Source organism: Hoplias malabaricus, chromosome 1 (genome assembly GCF_029633855.1).
Source record: "Hoplias malabaricus isolate fHopMal1 chromosome 1, fHopMal1.hap1, whole genome shotgun sequence".
NCBI classification, from domain to species: domain Eukaryota; kingdom Metazoa; phylum Chordata; class Actinopteri; order Characiformes; family Erythrinidae; genus Hoplias; species Hoplias malabaricus.
The window spans coordinates 56,952,425-56,973,236 of record NC_089800.1 but is presented as its reverse complement, the minus strand read 5'-3'; the positions used below and the strand labels follow the sequence as shown (position 1 = coordinate 56,973,236).

Below are 20,812 nucleotides of genomic sequence, written 5' to 3'. Positions count from 1 at the left end.
TCAAAAATGAAATATTTATTACAGCATTTTGTGACTGAACACCTTTTAAACATTACGTCACAGTCCTCATACAAGTATTTAATGTATTTTTGACAAAGCTTAAGGGAGACAGCATTTTTTAATCATCTAGTGAGGAACACGTGCTGAAAAAGGAAGGAATTCATGGACATACAATATCAATGCCACAGCAGATCTGAAACTAGCAAAAACATTCTTTTTCAATTGAGGTAAACACATAGAATATCTAACATGAAACAATTAATAGACTGAACTCTGTACGAAGTTTGTTACAATATTCTCTTAGCTTTTCTCCAAGCTTTGAGTTCATAATTTAAGTTCTTTTTTTTTCCTCTTCTTTTTTTTTTAGTCTTTTGGTGCATCAACCATCAATAGCTTCACTAAGTGCCAAAGAATCCACCACTGTGTCTGTGCTGTCCGTATGGTGCCTATGTCGATCCAGAGGCGTGGAAACTACTGTAGGATGTTGCTTTTCCATGGATACGCTTGCTTCCTTCAATAGGCTCTTCCTCTGAGAGTCCATGATACAAAAAAGAAAAAGAAAATAATAATAATAATAATAATAATAAAATAAAAATGTATAAAACCAACACAATCCAGTGCTTGGGCGATTCAAACTAAGAACTTTACCTACAGGGAAACATTCATTCATGAGCCAAAAAAAAAGAGGGGTGCGAAATAAAGGCTGAGACTGAATGGTTCAGAGAGAGCAGGCTTCACTCAGCAGCCTCTCTGGTGGAGTGCTACTTCTGGTCCTTTACCGGACAGGTCCACTGCCCACTACAATGTTAGTGTTAGGGCTGAGATTTTTGAGATGTTTGTTTATTTGATTTTTTTTTATTGCTGCGACGAGACCATCTCTCCCTCAGGGAACAGCACACACAGTGTGAAAAGCAGGGGGTGGGGGTGGGGTTTAACCTTTATTCTAGGACTAGCTCAGGAAAACAGAAATGGAGTGATCAACAAAAATGCACAAGTTTTAACTTAGTGTCTATACTTTTATACTACAGTAGTTATAACTCTTGGAGTCTCTTTTTTGTCATTTTTTTCTTCTTCCATAACAATTTCTTTAAAATGGTTCAAGCGAGAGCATGTGTGACTATGTTTCTGCTTGTGTTGTGTGTGTGTGTGTTTATTTAAGTTTGCACTTTTGCGTGTTCAGTTGAAACATCTTTCCGTTGATCTTTAACAAAAGCCCAAGACTTTACAAAGTGTTCTTGTCAGCTTGGTCCTCTGTCGATGAAAGTAACAAAATTGACAAGATAAAAAAATTATCACAGCTCATCTGGAATTCCATTTTTCTGAGTGTCTAATTCTGGTCAAAATTGTTCTTTTATTCTCTTAAAAATAGTCTCAAAATCGCTGCAGTGAGGAGGGGGAGTTGGACTTGTTTTCTTGCTCTTGTCGTCAGGTTCCCTTACACTATTGGGCATGGATGTCCAGGCCTTGTCCACCAGTGCTGTGGTCAATGGGGGTCAGAATAGGGGGGCTCTGTGCAGACATGGCCATTCCTGGGTGAGGCGGGTGTCCTCCGTGCATCAGCATGGCGTGGTGTGGCGGCGGGGGTCCGGGGAGGTAGGGGTGTAGGGGGGGTCCGTGCCTTAGCTGAGATAGGTGAGACATCGGAGGAGGAGGATGAGGAGGATAAGGTAGAGGTGCCATGCTCATGCCCATAGGACCACCCTGAGCTACAAACTCCCCGGGCATGCCCTGCAGTCCTACAAGAGAGAGAGAGAGAGAGAGAGAGAGAGAGAAACCCAGTGTCAAAATGGACACACACACATTTTTAAGATGAACACTAAGTGTGTCTGCAATGAAAGAAATAAAGAACCTTTAATGAACAGGACAGTGAAATAGTGAGGGACCACCCTTCATTCATTTAACATTCAATCAAAACAGCCCTTAGTTACAGGTTACTTGTATTTCAGGGGGATGTTGTTATAAAGATAAGACACACGATGATAATCTGCCAAAATAATATCATACAACCCACACCAGCCACCCTTCACCAGTTCAGCAGAAAATCTGAAAAATCCACAGGTGTTTGTGATCGTCTTTCCAATATAAGAGAAGTCAATGCTATGGGCCTAACAGGTCCTACTGTTAATACCGTTAAAAAACAAAGAAGAGTATATTCAGAGAACTGAAGCTGTGAAGAGTGGACACACCAAATATCGAAAACTGACATACGATACTTTCCTGACTGAATAATCGGAATAACTCTGAATGTAAGTCTGTGTAAGTGTGGTCTCTGACTCATGCAAGTCTTGGCTTCACCATGAGCTGCTCACATAAGGCAGCAAAAGGGGAGTGGCCATTTACAAACGGGGTCAAAATGAATCTGCAAAAAAATCCAGTGAGAACGTTTGGACAGCGATGATACAGAGTCCTTCGCCGGAATCAGCCCGACACAGCAGCCTTATTCTCTGCATGAAAATCCACACTGACCATTGAAATGCATATCTGATTAAATGAGGAACACAGTGCAAGCCCCTATCAGCGAGTCTACTCATATAGCACATTCATGAAAAATTACACTGCAGCATTTCAGTGGTGAGGGGGATACGGTCAGCTCGATACATTCCTGGTCAGTTCTCGTGCCGTAAAATGATCTGCACATCCATCTACTGACATTTGGAGCTGGCAGGATGTGAAGAAACAAGCCGAAGTAATACTCCAGCACGTAGAGATGTCAACTCCCTCGTTTGAATTTAGTGACAGAGAGAGCAGCGAGTTTCTCAGGGGGCCACACTGCTGTGAACATATTTGAATTAAATCCCTTTAAGAAGTTAATAAATAATTTAAGGCTCAGTTAACTATCACAACACAGCGAGCTAAGAATATGCTTTTATTACCGGGGACCAAAAAAAAACAAAAAAAAAAAAAAAAGAGCTGCTGTTCAGCTGGGGATGTGGTATGGGCAGTGAAAACCACAGCCAAAGCCCAGACAAAGGGAGAGAACAAGAGACGAAAAAGATAAACAAGGGTACCCACCCATCCCGACTCTGTAGCTACAGTTGCTGCTGTGATGCAGCTAAGCATTGCCCTCTGTGGCACAGTAACGTAGTGCAGGTATGGGACCAAGCCTAGACCCCAAGGACACACCTGAAGCCAGTAGCAGGCCAGGGGACAGCAGAGGCCTGGACTTCACTGCTTTGTAATGTGAACCCCTGGGGGATTAGCAACGGCCAGTTAAGGCGGGGGAAGAGGGGGTCGCCCCAAGGTCACCAGGCATGCTCACTCTCTGCATTCCTCTACCTTGGTACACTGCAATTAAGAAATTACACAGGAGGGCCCGGCCGGGGGGGAAAAAAAAAGAGCAGCAAAGGGTGAGATTAATGGCTGATCTCACCGGCTGAAAGCTGGGCCGTTTTCTAATACTCACTTTCCACCTAACTTCATTTCATTCAAATGCACATGTTTGTTAAAGTGGTCTTTTAAAAGCACACTATCGGGGTCATAAAAAAAGTCAATCAATCCAGCCGGAGAGGGCAGGAGGAGTGCACTCACCTCCATATAACCTAGAACGGCTCCTGTTAAAAGGCCCAGCAGATGTTTTTGACACTGTAAGCTGGTAATCTCAAGTCTTGTAAGCTGCAGTCATTCTGTTAAGTAGATCTGTGGGCCCCTTTATTAACAGGAGTGGTAAAACCATCTGAAGACAATAATGCTGCCTCAACCAGCCTCGTCTCTCTGCCTGCTCCAGCAGAGCAGTCTGCTCAATGGCTGATGATAATTAACTACCAAATATACCATATTGTGTGGCTGCGTAATCAAATCAAGAGAGGGTAATATTCCTCTGTATTAAGCTATTAATGTAATTGGTCATGAAGCATAAAATATGTTATGTAATTAAATAGTCTAGAAATGATATAGCCTATATTAAGAATTATCCAAGCTGAGCAAATGTTGTCTCTATGTGGCTGTTTTAGGGAACATTGCTCTCTGCGTTTCTGACTCCATTAGCAAAGCCATGGAAGGTGGGGGGCTGGGAGAAATGCCATGGTGACCCTTTGGAAAATCCGCTGCCTATTTACATATAAAGGGTTCTTTTAATCAAGGTAAGTGTTATTATATTGTGCCTCATTGAGCAGAGGAGTTTAGGTGTTAAATAAAATTTCCTCTGCCCCGGCGCCTTTGGGATGCGATATGTCTTGATTTCTCAAATGTCAGCGCCACAGTGCTGGCGGGAGGTGTAATGGGCGTCTTAATCAAGCGACGGCCATTTAGCCTCGAAAAGAAAGAGAGGGAGAAAGTGGGAGAAATCCAGCCTTTTATATGCAGCCATTCTTTAACGTCTCAGTCCCTTTGAATTTATCTCAGCGTCTCTCCTGTCTCTGTGTCTTATGCTGGGACCCTGAGCCCCCCCTCGCCCCTGTAAAAAATAATCAAAACACACGGGTCCCCCCACCAGTGAAGGATCGGCCGTGTCACCCCCGGCCCGTATATCTCGCCCAGGGACCGTAATGTACTGCGGCTTTCCCGTCTTTGCATATAAGATAATTTGGGCATCAATCCTTCCCCAGACAGATTTATGTCACTCCGAGGACAGTTTCACTTCTCCTTCTTTATCGCTTCACTGGAGCCTGCTTAATTTCTCCCCGTCAGCCCCTGCCCCTGGAGATGTTATTTTTTCCCTAAATGTCCAACATTTGCATTGGCTGCCGGAGATGGGGAGAGTGATGCCACTGTTGTGATAAATAAATTTGCAGCCAGGACTTTTCTCTCTTTCTTTTTTTCCTCCGGTGTCTGGTGCCACAAGTCCGCCCCTCTGGGGACGTCAGGGTGGGCATCGCGGTGTGACCCTTTGGAATGCTCCCTTTACTGTTACTACACATACAAAGTAGGCTCACACTACACACTGTGTGCAGAGGTATGGGCTGTTTTCTTTGGTGTTATTTAGGGCCGGCATCATGGGAATTCTCACAGCGGAAAAACGGAACACAGAAGGAAAGCTGAGAAAAAGCACAATTGTACTTACTTCCCCCTTTTCATTGAGTTTTGTTTTACAAGGTGAGGGTTACATGTAGTGCCATTGCCCATCCATGCCCATATTCATCCCCATTCCACTCATAGGCCCTGGAAGAGGAGAGAAACACCACAGAGAGATATGAGACACAGACAGCGAGAAAAGAGCCCGACACTGAAGGAGGAAAGGTACAGTAGGAAAAGTGCAAAAGAAAAGCCGGTACATTCGACCCAGGAGATGCACCTGTTAACTGAAATGTGCCCTTGAGATAAATATTGAATGAGCTGAGGTAGGCAGCAGGCATGTAGAGGCTGTAATGGCATGCTGTGAGAGCGCAGAGGTCAAGGGACTAAACCGGAACTGGTGATGGCGATCAGCACAGTGGTTAGTAAATGGGCATCGGGTGATCAGATATAGGCTTACCGGCTGGCCGGATTCCCATGTGCTGCTGGCCGTCCAGCACAAAACTGCCCATGGGCTGGCCCTCTGGACTGTACGCTGCTCCCTGGCTCACTGAAGGATCAAGAAGAAAACCTGATTGTAGTCAAAACGTGGACATGAGGGGGGAAGAAGAGAAGACATACCAGACAATCAGCAAATAGCCCAGTTCCAGCCCAAACATACTGAAAGACATTCATGAGTCAAAGACCTAGCATGCAAACACAGAGCCACACAGTACACACTCGCACACAATCATTAGACAACAACAGAGCTAACACCTTCTTCCCTGCTAAAGAGATGGCATCTTCTTCCACAGCACATATCCCTTACAGCACAGGCCTCTAAATTCAGTCATGCCAATAAGCCAGCACACGTTTATGCTTGTGTTCAGTGAAGTTACTGAACTCTGGTTCTGTGGTTGACCTTTGCCAAATATTGCTGGATTGGGTTAATGCACTGGCCATGCGTCAGGCGGATTGGCTGTGTACAGGAGGCACCCTCTGAAGTAAGCGACAAACCGTGTATGTCAGGACTAAAGTGTATTATCCCCAGTAATCTATAAGCCTAGAAGATTAAGGGAAGCTGTTAGTCATGCTGTCTTTGGGAAGTTTGCTGATTGTGACAGTTTCTAAGCATGCTTTCAAATATTCACAACATATGCTACACACAGCAGCCGAGGTATTTCTCATTTGTAACAGTCTCAGTTTGTGGACCAAACACTAGAGTTAAAATCAACAAACGGCTTCAACTAATTAACTGCTGATTGGTTTTACTGATGTCTCAGTGGCTGATGCATATATTTTCACCAGAGTTCACTGCACTGTGCTTTTCGTAATCTGGACCTCCACAAGATATGCCAAATGAATGTGTAATCAATTTACAGTGTGTAGTCTTTTTCAACCATTTAAAAGAAATCGTCTCCCGGAGCCAGAATCAGAATTAAATCAATAATCGCAAAACCCTCTGGATTTTTGCTTGATATTACGAAGAAATGAATACATTACCAAGAATTACAAGGAGCACATCAAGAAGAGAGTTAAAATGCTCCTAGCATTCCTGCAAAGTCCTCTTGTGACCAATTAGCATTTCACAGAGAATGTGTGCTAATGTACCTCTAACAAGCTAGATTGGGAAACATCTAATTAGAGCCAATCAGCTAACATGCTTGGTCATATTGGAACATGTCCCATAGAGAACACAGGCAAGCAAGCAGAGGATGGGAAAAGGGAGGAGGAGCTTGCCCTGTAATGGCAGACCGTGTGTGAATGTTTATCTGCCAAAGACCTGACTGGAATAGAGAGTGGAGGGACAGAAAGAGGCAGTGGCTTTACCTGCTCGATTTGACTGGTCAATCATGGGCTGTACTATTCTTCTTCTGGCATTAATGAACCTGGGAAAGAGAAGAGGAGAAAGACGAAAAGACACTTTAAATCACCTTGCCGTTAAAGGAGACAAATATTCATTACGGACCACAATAAAGACAAAGCCATTTGCATGACTTTATGGCCACATTAGCGGCTAGCTCCTTGAAAAGCAATCAAAATGGAGAAACAACAACAAAAGAGCGATTGTGCTCGGGCTTGGGAGCCCGACAAGGTATCCTTTTAACGTCCCTTATGATGTATTCCTTCAGCTTAAAGCTTCTGATTACTTTTGGTAGCTATGGCTACTCCACAGACATTCCACAAGCATTGCATGTAGTTGTGGTGAGGCCACTATGCAACTGACACTCTGAGACTTCTCCAACTGCATCTTCACACAGCCCCTGCCCGGCCCCCTCCAAACTCCCCAGCCCCTCGCCCCCCCTCTTTCTCTCTCATGCACATAAACATTATTCTTGGTGGGTTATCACTCATTAGAAATTCAGAATAAGTTAAAAGTTTGTGAGGGGCAAGACACAAATGTTTCTTTTAAGCCTTTGACTCCCCCACTCTGCCCCCTCTCTGGCTGCATTGTAGGGGGCTCTGCTCCCCTTCCAGCTGTCTTTAAACGAGGACCAGGCATTGCCACTCGGTGCTTTCACAAGGTATTGTTATGTCAGCAAGCCCATCAATTAGGCTGTCTGAAGTTTTATCACCACCGCAGCGGCAAATAAGTGCAGTTCCAAAAAGCCTCCCCGGCCCTGCTCTCTCCTGCCGCTTTGGACTGTAAAGCTCGCGGGGTCATCAGGAGGTTAGTGCCAGCCAGGGGAACCCTTTCTTCCAGTCAGAATGGGACGCCCAGGGCCGTGTCAAAGGCAAGCTGGCCACTCCAGGCTCAAAGAGACTCCCCTCCTCTAACATACTCCAACAGCACCGAGAGTTAGCACTACAGGTACCAACATGTGTTTGATATTAGAGGGAGGTTTCAAATCATGGCAGGGCTATCCTGAACAAAAGAGCGGGGCTGGAGGCTAGGGGACACAGCCTAAAACGCAGAGGGCAAAGTTACAGAACTGGTCATTAGATGCAAGGAGAACTGGAATCAATTTGGGTTCCTAATCCCTCATGAACCCCTGATACCTGCCCTTACCTTCTCCTATTAGCGTAAACGCCCATAATCTGGGCTTTCAAAGTGACATGCTAAAATTTACAAAACGCACGGTTGGGAAAAGAGACGCCTGGCTCATTTGGCAACGTGTGCTGCAAGTTCTTTTGCTTTTCCTTTTCAGTTCCAGAATGAGGGATGAGAGGCCAGGACATGAAAGAGAGAAACGGCGGGTATTAACACAGGGCACGGTGCTGGGGAGGGCAATTAGAAACCCACATAGGTGCAGACATCTTTCATTTTAGTATATCACAGAAATGGTTTTGCCTAGATATGCAGGGGCTAATATTAGCTACTGAGATCTGTTTAAAACCGCAGTCATCGTAATGATCCATTTGAGATTGCTGCAATCAAAGGCATGAGTCAGGTCTTCTCTGAGGGTTGTCTTTGTTGTCTGAAGTGCCACTGAGCCTGTGGCAAGGTGGAGATTCAGCCTCCGGCACCAAAACCAGCTGAGCAAGTAAACGCAGAAAAAAAATGCCCCCTATCAGGATTTTCTGGGCAGACAGCAAGAACGAGGCTTGCCAAACGTCTCGCGCTGTGTCTTAAAGAGAGTGCTCAAAGGCTCAAATCAGAACCATGTGCACAACCTCCTTCCCTTAGATCTGGACCATAAACACGTAATGTTAGGAATGTTCCTCACAGGTGAAGAATATGCCCACTTTCTACCAGGACATATCAAAGTGCCTAGTACTTACAAAATACCATGAAATAAAATCATTTTTTAAAACATTTCAGCTAGGTCAGAGAGCATTTGGAACATGCATTGGAATTCTTTTGGTTATTAAATATGTATGTATGTTATTTTATTTTATGGTATGTTTTGCAGAATGAAAATATACAACACAAAAGATGGCATATTTGCACAAGCATGCCTCACAAGAATACACACCAGAGTTATTCATGTATTTCTTTAACAGCTGCCACCAGGACTGACCCTTCATGTCAGCGCTGTCCCCATCGGCCACATCTTTGCCCATCACACACACACACACACACAGACCACAGCGTGTGTTTTCCCTCTCCAAACTGTTGCCACAGTAACACAGCGGGGGCTGACCAAGGCCCACTCCTGCCCCCAAAGCGCCTTTTATCAGTTTGAGTAAAGCCAATTGAGATTATCAGAGCTGGGCCTGATAACACTGTTTTCCCTCCTCCCATGAGCTGCTAATGGGGTGTGCTTAGAACAACACCCGCACAGAGCCTCCAGAGAGTCCGCTCGAGCTGGCACACCGGAGCTGGGGCCTGCTGACACACACTCACACACATGCTCGCGCTCACACCAGGGACCCGACCGCAACCACCACCTCCCTGTGCGAGACCCAAGTGTGTAACCAGCTCTGGACCACGAGCGAAGACCAGGGTCCTTCCAAACTTTTACCACCATATTTTATTATTTACATCTGGAAGAGTGCTTATTATAGCCTAAGCCTGCATAGCATTATATACCCACACACACACACACACACACAGCCCTACTCCCCTGCTGAACATTCCCCTGTGAGCACACTGACTGGTATTATCACCCCCCTCCCATTCCCTCCACCCAGCATGGGAACTCCATGCTGTCTTCAAACAAATAATTAAAGGCTAGGTGAAGGGGTCACTGAAAGGTCATTTCTCTGGATACTCTACAGAATGTGTACATTACTGCAAGAAAAAAAGGACTCTGGCTGCTAGTGTTTAATGTGTAGGCCAGCCACTTTTACAAATCAATTAAGGAGGGAATTCAAAAGGCAAAAAGAAAAGAAAAAGAGAGAGAGAGAAAAAAGCAAGACACTAATGCTGCACGCTCAGAGCTAGTGTGTCGTGAGAGACAAACATGAAGGGAAAATAAGCATAATCTTTATTGTGGTAAAATGTAGCTTTAGCTAACCTGAATCTTTGAGGCGAGGGGGGGGTTGCAATTAAATTTCTCCTGTGCAACAAATATCAGCTCTACCTTTGCACAACACACCCTGTCTGTGATAAGCTTTCCCAACTCAGAGCCTTTAGAGCAGCACAACACACAGGCCACAACCACTGCAAATATGAATAATGGAGACAGAACTGCAGGAGTCCACTTGACCTCACTCTACCGTGGAACTGCATCAACACTCGATCCGCAGCCAGAAATCTCAACTCAAACAGCCCAAGGGGAGCCCGGCTACATTCAGGCCGGACTGTGTTAAAGAGGCAGTCAGGGGACTAGAAACCATGCTGCAGTTCCTCCTCCTGTTCTCGAAGGGAAAAAAAAAATCAACTCCTCCTTTCTCCTGCTACACCACAACAAACGCAGTAATGCAGTAATACAATACAGAGAGAGTTCTGCAAGGGCAGGATTGCTGAATCACTAGACTGCCTTAGTGTTAACACATTTACAGTGTATTGTCTACAGTGATATATTGGTAGTAGTGTCACATGGAAATGCATTTTTTCTTTTGCGGTTTGTTTAGCTCAAAATTCACAACAATTCCCAAATTTCCACATTTACAATAAGCTTTACTTAAAAAAAAGTACACATAGAACAAGCCACAATAAGTTAAAATTATTTTAACAGTTCCAGTGCTCAGTTATTAATATAAAGTTAAAAATATGCTATAAAGTTTGATATGGCAAATTTAAGACATTAAACAAAAATTTCATCTTATTACTGCTCCATTTGTATGTTACTTTCTCCGCTCGAGTCATCTGTAATGTGGCCACACCTGGTAACTGGCCCCTGTTGTCAGTATTGCTTCCCTGAGAAAGCCCCATGCCAAACCACCCTAGCCTGGAGCCCAGCCAAGAGAATCCAGACGACCAATCACAGGAGAGCAGCCCTGGGAGTTCAGCCAATCAGGGCCAGGGTCACTTGTTTGACGAGTTTGTAGTGACGGAGCGAGAGAACCCAGCGTGATCACGTTGCTGTGAGGAAACAGGCTGCTCGCTGTCGCTAGCTTCACTGCGTGGAGAGAACAGCTGAGGTCGGAGCTCTTCAGCACTGTGGCTGGGAAAGCTTCAGCAGACATGCACAAAAAACAAGTGCACACTGTATAAATATCATACCAGGCATAAGGCTCTGGGAAAGAATATCTGCAAAACTCCAGCGAAATTCCTCAGCTCGGCTTGTGCGACATTCAGCGCTCTCAGACTAAACCAAACTCGCTTGCTGATTATAGTTATGAGAACATCCCTGTCTTCTGCTACCTATTACATTTCATTGCTTCCATACCACTGGTTTTAGGCAGAAAATGCTAAGCAAAACTACTTAAGTCACTCCTCAGAGATAGAAAAAAAAAATACAGACATAGCTCTAGGGGAAAAAACAGCTCCAGTGTCAACTTTGACCTGAGAAGTGTACACAGATTAAACCTGGGAAGCGTGGGTTTAATAAAAGCAAACATGTCCCAATTATCACCCACTAACAGGGTCACACGAGCGTCTGCAGGCCACCGGCTGCCCCTAATCTGCTGTGGGGTAAATACAGATTCCGTATCAGGGAGGATTGGCCTTTTTTCCTGGAGTCACGGTAACTATTTAAGCTGGTCCCCAGATTGCACTTATCTGTGGATTTATCATAAACTATCTGAAGATCTTTTCAAGAAAGAGAGAGAGAGAGAGAGTGATGGAGGGAGCAAGGGGAGGAGCGTGTGGAGGCTTCCTCCAGCCGTCCCTCTCTTCTTTAAGTTAAAACAGGAGTCAGGAGACATGAAGCGGCGAGCATTACCTCACCCTGTCGCTTTATTCAGTGCAGATGGGAGAGCGCGCAGAGTGTTTGAGGCTGTGTTCAGGCCACTGTGCTGTTTACATAGTTCTCTGCAGCTCATCTCAGGAGGGAAAACCGCTTCACCTTTCTCGTCTTGGCGGATCTCACCACTTCTCTTCCCCGCTTTGCGCTGCCATTCCTACCACATATTGTTTTTTTTGTTTTTTTAAACCACAGACAGCAGCCACTAAACTCCAGCTGCATTCCTCTGTGTGACATATGAAGAGAATTTGCACTCTTTCACATGCTCTACATCTTGCTATTTTCCTGCTCCAGTTAAGTCAGCAGGAGTCATTAAGACCCAAGTGGAAAATCAGACAAAGAATTATATATTTGTTTTGCAAACTGACACGATTTAACGAGCTGCTAATTAAAATAAATCAATAGCACTGCGGCACACTCTCTCTCTCTCTCTCTCTCTCTCTCTCTCTCTCTCTCTCTCTAGCATTATGCAGTCAGAGAAAGCCAGTGGCTCTCATTTTTCCTGTGCCAGACATGCTGCAATGGCTGATATTTCATAGATTCCAGATTGGAGTCTATCAGAGCAGTGGAGCTCCATCTGAGAAAGAAGAATTCTGGCACTGGGACTTTTCCACCCAGCCATGATCTTCAGTGCCAGGAGCTGATGCTCTGCCATAGTCCTGCCTTTAATGGTAATTACCCAGATAAAACCAGATAAAAAACACAACTACTGGGGCAGTGTGCAGCTACAGCACCTGTGGTCCACTCCTGCTAAAACAAAAATCCTTCTCAGGGCAGGGAAACCCACCACACCCCCCCACACCCCCGTGGAGGGATGTCACCTCTCCCCCCCTTAAACCCTTCCCTCCCTCCCCCCGGTCTGGTGGACAGTCCGAGGCGACCTCTGCCTGGCAGGAGTGGGCCCAGCTGTTAACTGTCCATCAAACACCTCGAGTGGCAGTGCGGGCCAGGAAGCCTGGGTTGTCGCGTCTTTGATCCTGCGAGCAGCAGCTGCTGGTTCGTACAGCAGGACTTTGTTCTTCCAATTCTGCTCTCTCCATTCTGTCCTGCGGCACAAACCCCACCGAATCTGATGGAGAGGGGAAGGGGGTGGGCGGGAGGGTTGGGGGAGAGGTGCGGAGAAGAGAACGAAAGCGAGAAAAACTCTCCCTCTTTCTTTCGCTACATCAACAAGCTCTGACAACTGCGCCAGGGTTTTTCTTGGCCCCAGCAAAGCTCACAGGCATCTCCTTTGACGCTCTCCCCCCCTCCCTTCTTTAAAAGATAGGATAGTTATTGTTCAAATCAGTCTCTGAATGGAATGGACTGAGGCCAAGGCAGCCCCAGGCGTCAACACACCTGTGTGAACGAGGCCTTATTGTAGCAACCATGCGCAGCTAACCTACACTAGCACTACCAGTTTTCAGCTCCTCTGAGGGAAGAATACACCATACACCTCTCCCCCCCACCCCCCCACTCTTCAGACAGCACCTAATCTTTCCCCTCATTAATCCCCTTTCTTCTCTAGGCAGGCACCTTTGCTCTGGAATGTTTTTACCAGTGCTATTATTTTTGATTATCACTGCCAGAAGAGGGATTAGGAGTCTGTCCACATTCTCTCACCCATTTACCCTTACCTCCCCCTTACCTAAAATAATCCCCCCACCTGATGATTGTGTATAGGTGCGCATAAGCCATTCTCTTTCTTTTCCATACAGTTTATGTCCCAGAGAGCAAGAGCTGATTTTCCCCCCTGTTTATTCCTCTTTTGAAGTGGGGTTCAAAACATCCTGTGTGTCAACATAGCTGAGTGTTTGCTTTATGTATAAGGAGGCTGACAGAAGTGGCCAGTGCTGTAAGGTAGCTTCATTCCTCAGAAATCTCTTTCTCAACTTCTGCTCAAGCACATTTCACATGGGACCAGAGTAGTAAAGGAGAGCTGCTGAACAAACACGTGCCTTAAACACATGCTATTGAGGCTATAGCTTTACTGATGCTATCAAAAATCCTTAAAATGTTCCTTTGTTTCATGTGATACTGCACTGACTTTGTAAACACTAGAAGAGGCGTTTTGGCTTACTGACTGAGTGAGTAACTGAAACGGACATGTGCGAGGCGTTACTCTTACTCCATAGCCGCAGACAGGAGAGCTAAGCTAAAGCTCAGTTTGGCTGAAGTCATTGTCGTTTCATGTGGGTTTGTGTCTTTGCTTCAAATATTGTTGTAAAGGGAAGTAGTGTGAAGAGATACAGTGGTGGGATTTTGTCAAACACGATTTTAACGTGATCGTATACAACATCCACTAATTTATAAATCCTTATAAATTACCTTAAAACCCCAGGCTTCAATTCACAGCTTGGTCAAATTCCATTAAAGTACATAGTTACGTGGGTTCTAACACAGTTTTTTTTGCTTCTAGAAAAAAACAACCAACTGTGGTTAATCAATAAATAATTGTAAATCTTTGAATCAATGGAACCCAACATTGGTCTTCATGATCTTCTACAATGAATTCTTACATAAAATGAAAACTGAAACTACAAATTATGCAGGTGTTATGAATATTTATGTTTCTTGTAATTTCTTAAAAACTAATTTCACCAATTACCAACTAATTTTTACCAATTTCACAAAAACTAATCACACAAGAACTTTATAAATGTATGACAAACTCAACGCAGCTGTTGGCCCACAGCCAAACTAGTTTTATGGGTGTGTTATTACTCATTCCTTTAATTTTGCATAGTGAAAATGCTTACCTAACACCTATAGGTTGCAGCTGCTATGAAACATTAGTAAATATCATTATGTTGCATAGGAAGTATGGGTTGTTGATAGTTAGGGCCGGTGGCATCCAGGACCCTAATAAGGAATATATCCTGAGGTAAGGGTGGGAAGCTTAGTGCCTTGCCCTGCCATTGAATTCATTCAATTCAGAAGTTAAAGCTCTAAATGATCTGTTTTTAATGACTGCAGCTAGAGAGAGCTATTACATTGCCTTCTGCAAATGAGTAGGTCCAGGACAGGGTCAGCCATTCCGTTCCTTACACCCTCCAGAGGCCCATGACCTGGCCTGCTTGGCCTTGTGTTCTTTCACTGCTCTGCCCCTCCACAGAGGAGTGTGTGAGTGTGTGTGTGTGTGTGTGTGTGTGTGTGTGTGTGTGTGTGTGTGTGTGGAGTCCTGCGTACAGCACAGCAGGGAGGGCAGGTATAATCTCTGCTCCTCTTCACCCTCACCTTCCATCTCACCATGCTCTCAGAATTATGGGCCTTTTTTCTCTCCCTGTGCCTTTCAATCCTCCTGCTCTCTCTTTCACTCCTCGTCCTCTCTCTCGTGCTCCAAACCCCAGTAATCGAGTAACAGACTTGCGACTCCGCTTATTGTCAGGAATCAAACAGGCGGCTTTGTGGATTACCAGGGGAAACTGATAATGACACCACGGAGGCGTGAGATTTCAAACAAAATTGAGTGTCAATTGACTGCATCGTCTTGGCAACACGAGTGCCTCCGCTGCTACAGTCAGACAGGAAATAAGGCCAATCTATTTCCTTTGCTTCATATCAAACGTCCCTCTCTCACTCTGCCTCTGCTGGGGGACTATAATGGGCTGCTGCCATGAAAGAGGGGCCTGTAGAGAGGGGCTTCAAATGCTCTTCTTACGTAACACAAATACCTCTGAATTGCACACGAGGGTTTCGAGGAGAAAGAACACAGAGTGGGTAGAAGGGTGCCCCCGTTTTTCCTCTCCACTTTTCCCCCCTCATGCTCCTCTCATTCTCTCTCTCACTGTCTTCAGAGGGAGTGAATTTAGGGCAGTGGAAATGCAAAGCAGTCCCAGCAATTAAAAAGAGCCACCTTAAGCTGCAAAGAGTGCCATGCTTCTCTAATGGGGGCTCAACTTAAGGTCATGGCATGCACAGGAAAACAAAGGGTTTTTAAGGGTTCTTGGCACTCGTTTTTCCTTTAGGATACCTTACCATATCATATCAGCAGTGTGTGTGTGTGTAAATGTAGAAGTAAACTGCATCAGTGCTGCAGTGTGAGAGTGTAAGGACCAGCAGTTAAACATCTTGCTTCTCTGGAACCTCTCTTGAATAATTGATGTGGCACTCAGCTCAGTAGTTACACACACAGACTAGTTACACAAAGCTCCAGGCCTGTTTGAGGGCAACAGGCTAAACAACAAATCACCATTTTAAACAGTTCTGTGTGCTAGAAGGATCAGGCAACATGACCCACGCAAGCACAGCCCTGGAGCTTCAAGCAGGTATGAACGCTGTGATATGTTGCAAATGGACCATACAGTGGGTTCATACATGGCATCTTTCCATGTAGGCCACTCACTGAATCTGCTCGAAGAACCGCTCCGTGCTTATCAGCTTACATTAGAGCCTCACCACTAAGCCAACAGTAGTGGGATGAATCAGCTGGAGGAGTTACTAATGCAGTTCGGCTCTCATTTTCCCTTCTCTTCCTAATTCAATCACACCACCACAAGGGCTTGGATTAGCATGAGGAAGAACGTGCAGTACTGCAGTCCAGGAATCCGTATGGTGGGTTGGCTATCGTGACCATGTGTCAGGGCCGTTGAGGCTGGAGTTACGGTGTGGACCCTGGGTGAGGCTATCTAGCAGGTGAAGACTGTTGAAGCCTTCGGTGGAATTGAGTTTTCACCACTGTTCTGATCACAGACCAACACTAATGAAAGCACAGCAGCAGAGCAGAGATGAACATGTACCAGATGAGATTCCCACCACAGCAGGATAAGAGAGAGAGGGGGGTGGTGTGGTGAGGGGGGGTGCCTTCATTGCCCTGCAAGGTCTCTCATGCTCAACAGGACACCTTTGTGATCTCAAGATTCATTTAGAAGATGAAAAGAAATCAAGAAAAAAAAAAAAGGCAACCGTAAGAAGGGACCATTAAATTCAGCTTTATTCTGATTTATTTGAAAACTTGAAGCGGTGGTGCGACAGTAGAGCGAACACCTCCGGACACTCCGTCTCAGACCTATGCCAGGTAAGTGGACAGTAACAAGTTTTCTTATGTGTTGGTGTCTTCGTGGTCGGAGGATAGCTCTTCTGCACATGCTCAGATCCACAAGCAATTGAAACATCACACTTGTGATGGACTGATAAATATTCATAAGGCTAAGTGCCAGTGTATTTGGGGGGGGGGGGTTGTGATTACCCTGATGGAGTTCTATTGTGTTTCTAAGCTCAGCAGCACTGAATGGTCTCGATGGCGGCGCCCCGCTTTGATAACTCCATTGAGTAAAGTGCGAGGGCGTTGATTAGATTTTTTTTCTCCTATTTTTCGACTTCTCTCAAAATGGCAAATTACCGTGTTGGTATCCACACAGATTGGGAAGTGTTCCAGTGCGTGTGAATTGTTTTGCGGGTCTTGTGGACCCCCGTGTGGTGTTCTGGCACTCTCAGTGATGTTGCCTCATCTGTAACAGTCGTGCTCACTGGCACCAGTCATTTAAATAAACAAAAGCAGACTATTGATTTATGGAGTCCTCAATGATGGGGCTATTGGCATGCAACTCTACACCACAGGGCATGGACGATAAATCCCAGCTCTAGAGAAAGCAGCAAACAGGTACAAAAAATAACACATTAGGGCCTTGTTTGCGGATGTGATTATGGGGTCAAATGAGTGAACGAGAGAGGGAGGTATATGCAGCCATAGAGTGAGAGAGAGAGAGAGAAAGAGAGAGAAAGAGCATGTCTGAACATGGTGAGAATGCCGGGCAGCGGGCTGAAGGCTTTTCTTGGATCAGCCTTGTCAGGAGCTGCCTGTCTTGGCCTCTGTCTATCTCTCTCTATCTGTCTGGCGCTCTCTCTCTCTTTTGCCCTCAGGCTTAGGGCTATGCACCTGGTCAGCCCACTAACAACCCACCACTCTCTCTCAAACTAGCACCAAAGTATAGACTCTTTATGGAGTTATTATTCTACAAAAACTACTATGAATTATTTGGCAACCACAAAAAAAATAATAAAAATAATATGCAGTTATGAAATATGGGCACACATCTTGAATGCCCAGTTCTGCCATCTTGTCTCTCCAGCACCCCCAGACTGACTGACTGACATGTTCTCGTTTAGACAGACTCCTTCACTTCTTTCTCATTGTTCTGCTGCAGAGTCAGCAGAAAGAATGTCCCATGCAACACTTTGCCCTCCCTCTATTCTGTGTTTTCACTCACTCACACTCATTCTCTTTCTCTCTCTTTTTCCATCTACCCCTCTCTCTCTCGCTCTTTCTGGCTTCCCACACTGTAGGCTTTATTTCTCTAATGTGGGCTGTATTTACCCCATGCTCAGGCTGGGAGGAAGAGCAGATATATGGCTGTCTATAAATAATGTCAGGCGCAGAAAAAGCCAATTGATCTTTGTGCGACTTTCCTCCTCGGTAACACTGCCAGAGCACACACACACAGGAAGCTCAGGACCGAGACCCATACATCCCAACACACCCAGGCCCACTAGCATAGCCAATGAGGTCCTTTTGTGGCATAACCTAAGCTTCACAGAGGAATGTCCTTCCGTGTACAACCTTTGAGGAAAATCAAACTGTGGCCGCCACGTTCTTAAATTTTATTCTGGATTTTGTTTGGAAATTGTTTTGACAATTTTCAGCTGCTTATTTCCATTGAAATGTTTGCAATGCCTAGTCTCCAGCAAACAGAAATGGGTGGACATTAGTGGCACATATCAAGGCCAATATTCCAGTGAAGGGAGCCATGGAGAAACCATTTCATCCAATGAGCACTAAAGTGAAATGGAAGCTCATAAACAGAGCCTTGACTGTATAGACTTTACATTTTATCTTTAAGCACTTTTCCCTTTTATGGGCTTGGGCCCCTCTATGAGGGAGAGAGAGAACGAGAGAGAGAGAGAGCGCAAGATAGATGGAGAGAGAGAGAGCGAGAGAGAGAGAGCGCAAGATAGATGGAGAGAGAGAGAGAGAGATTGTGTAAGAACATGCGATTAAAAAAGGGAGGAAATGAAAGGAACAGAGAGAGAGAAAGCGAAAGATAGAGAGAGAGAGAGAGAGACAGAGAGAAAGAAAGAAATAAAGAAAGAAAGAAAGAGTGGAGGTCACAAATCTTGCTGCTATTCCAGTACGTGACATCTCCGCTCGTTTGCGGCTGCTCATTAACAAACAATACTGCTGTGAAATTGGTTTAATGACAACGTAATAAAATTGCTATTCTGCTCACAGATGGCCTGAGGCGCATGGAGACTCTGCAAGGCTCACTCGAGGTGCCAACGTGCATTAAGCTGCTTATTCATGAAAACTGCATCCCTCCACTCTCTCCCTCTCTTTCTCTCTCTCCTCCCCTCCCCCGCTTCCTTTCGTTTTTTAAACCCTGTACCTGCAAATGAAATAAATTAACCTACTTATTTCCCCTTGTACTCTCCTTCTCTCTCACTTGGGCTCTTGATTCTTTGCCTCTCTCTCTTATTCTTTGCAGCATTTTCTCCCCCTCACAAAAAAATTACCATCTTGAAATAAAAAAAGCTGCTCGCCTACGCAAAACGCTGCTTGCTTTCATTTGAAGCACACAGCCCTTGTTATTAAACGACCCACCAATAAATCCAAGCCGTTGAGGAATAGATAAAAGCCAAAAGCATTGGAGGAGTATAAAGACTACAGTGCTCTATCTCTTCTCTCACCTCTTTCACTCTCATGTATCCTTTGCTTTATCAGATATCATTTTTATAGGCTTTGAAACAGTATTCTCTTCTCACTATTCAAAGCTCGGATTAATCAATGCCATAAATTAAAATTCTCTCAGCGAGAACATAGGCACTGACATCATTAGCTTATGATTGCCAAGCTGTTGGTCATAGCTGAGTGGCAGCTCTCACAGTAAGTGTAAGAGCTGGCCTTTGCCAGGCTACCACCCACCCGCTTTAACAGGTGGGCTGAGCCCTATAAACTGCACTTCAGCGCTCTCCGCCTGGCCCAGGCATTGCTGCATATGCACTAATATACACCCATGTGTATATGCCCTCACTGCGTGGGAAATTATGGAAGCAAAGCGTTTTATATTTGATACATACTGAAATGTTATTTCATTAACGGGCTCAACACTATTTGTTTAGTTGACAGGAGAGCCCTGGAATCTGTGCCAAAATGTGAGATATGTATTTAGATGAACACAGGAGACTAGCTACACACTGAAATAGGATTATCACTGTGCCACTATGGAGGAAATCCAGATCAAATGAACTTGGAAGGGAAGTTGGGGGGAGAGGCACTTGGGATCTGACAACAGAGTCAATTCTGCTAATTAACTGCCAATTAGCGGCCCCTAAATGAGGGGATGATGATGGCCGCTCTGCCAGAAAGCCGCAGCCGCTCCCCTCGCAGGCCTCCTCTTTTCTCCTCTCTGCTCGTCCACTCCTTTCTGCAGCTGTATATTTAGAAAGAGCAACAGGGCACAACATGGCTGCCGTCGGTGCTCCCAGGTGGCTTCCAAAAAAAGGCATGACATTTCCATCTGGGTCAAAGTTAAACAGATAACCAGCAACTTCAGTCAACTATCTCGTCAATGTGGGCGAGAGAAGGAGAGAGATGGATGGGTTTGTATGCCTCTGCATGAGTACAATATGTATGTGGAAGAAAAAGTGTGTGTGTGTGAGAGGGAGAGAGGGCAAAGTGAGTGCGCCTAAACTCAAATGCCTCCACTTTTAAAAAGAAAAAAAAAATCCCTTGCTCTGATCAGAAGTGTAAAAACACATGCAGTCCGGCCAATTTATATTTTTACATTGCATTTGGAAAATATTAGTTATTATTTTGCATTTCATAACAGCTGTGCACGCCAAGTTAACGGGTCATAAAAATAAATCGTAAAAAATAAAAAATCATAAAGCAGTTCTGTTTCTGCGCGTCTCGTTTGAATCTTTAAGGGAAAGGGAGAGGAACCGAGCTGTTTATGTAACAAAGCTTCTTCAGTGCTCAGAGAGAGAAACTCCATCAGGGTCTTCTCCATCAGCTACACCAGCCCTCCCCTCAAAGCCCATGACTATGACAGAAGAGTCTAACATCATCAGAGAGCGGGGTGGGGGGACAAACATGGCATGTCCAACTTGGCAGGTGTGGTAAAACACAAGATGGGGAGGGTAGCTAGTAAAACAGCTGCACCTAGGTGGGCACA

At 45.1% G+C, this 20,812-nt stretch overlaps 1 protein-coding gene across 9 annotated transcripts in view; it reads right to left on the bottom strand.

Moving 5' to 3' along the window:
* meis2a (Meis homeobox 2a) overlaps positions 1-20,812 on the bottom strand; it is a 78,359-nt gene continuing 57,547 nt past the window's right edge. For 5 of the 9 annotated variants that reach the window (XM_066667532.1, XM_066667535.1, XM_066667547.1 and 2 more), the window contains exons 10-13: positions 6,760-6,818; positions 5,411-5,521; positions 5,000-5,097; positions 1,597-1,736 (exon numbers count right to left, since the gene is read on the bottom strand). In XM_066667532.1, coding sequence (XP_066523629.1) covers positions 5,039-5,097; positions 5,411-5,521; positions 6,760-6,818 — 229 coding nt within the window. In that variant the 3' untranslated portion in view covers positions 1,597-1,736; positions 5,000-5,038. Of the gene's footprint in view, positions 1,737-4,999; positions 5,098-5,410; positions 5,522-6,759; positions 6,819-20,812 lie in introns of all 9 variants that reach the window. The other 4 variants (XM_066667544.1, XM_066667565.1, XM_066667573.1 and 1 more) reach the window with 3 other exon arrangements.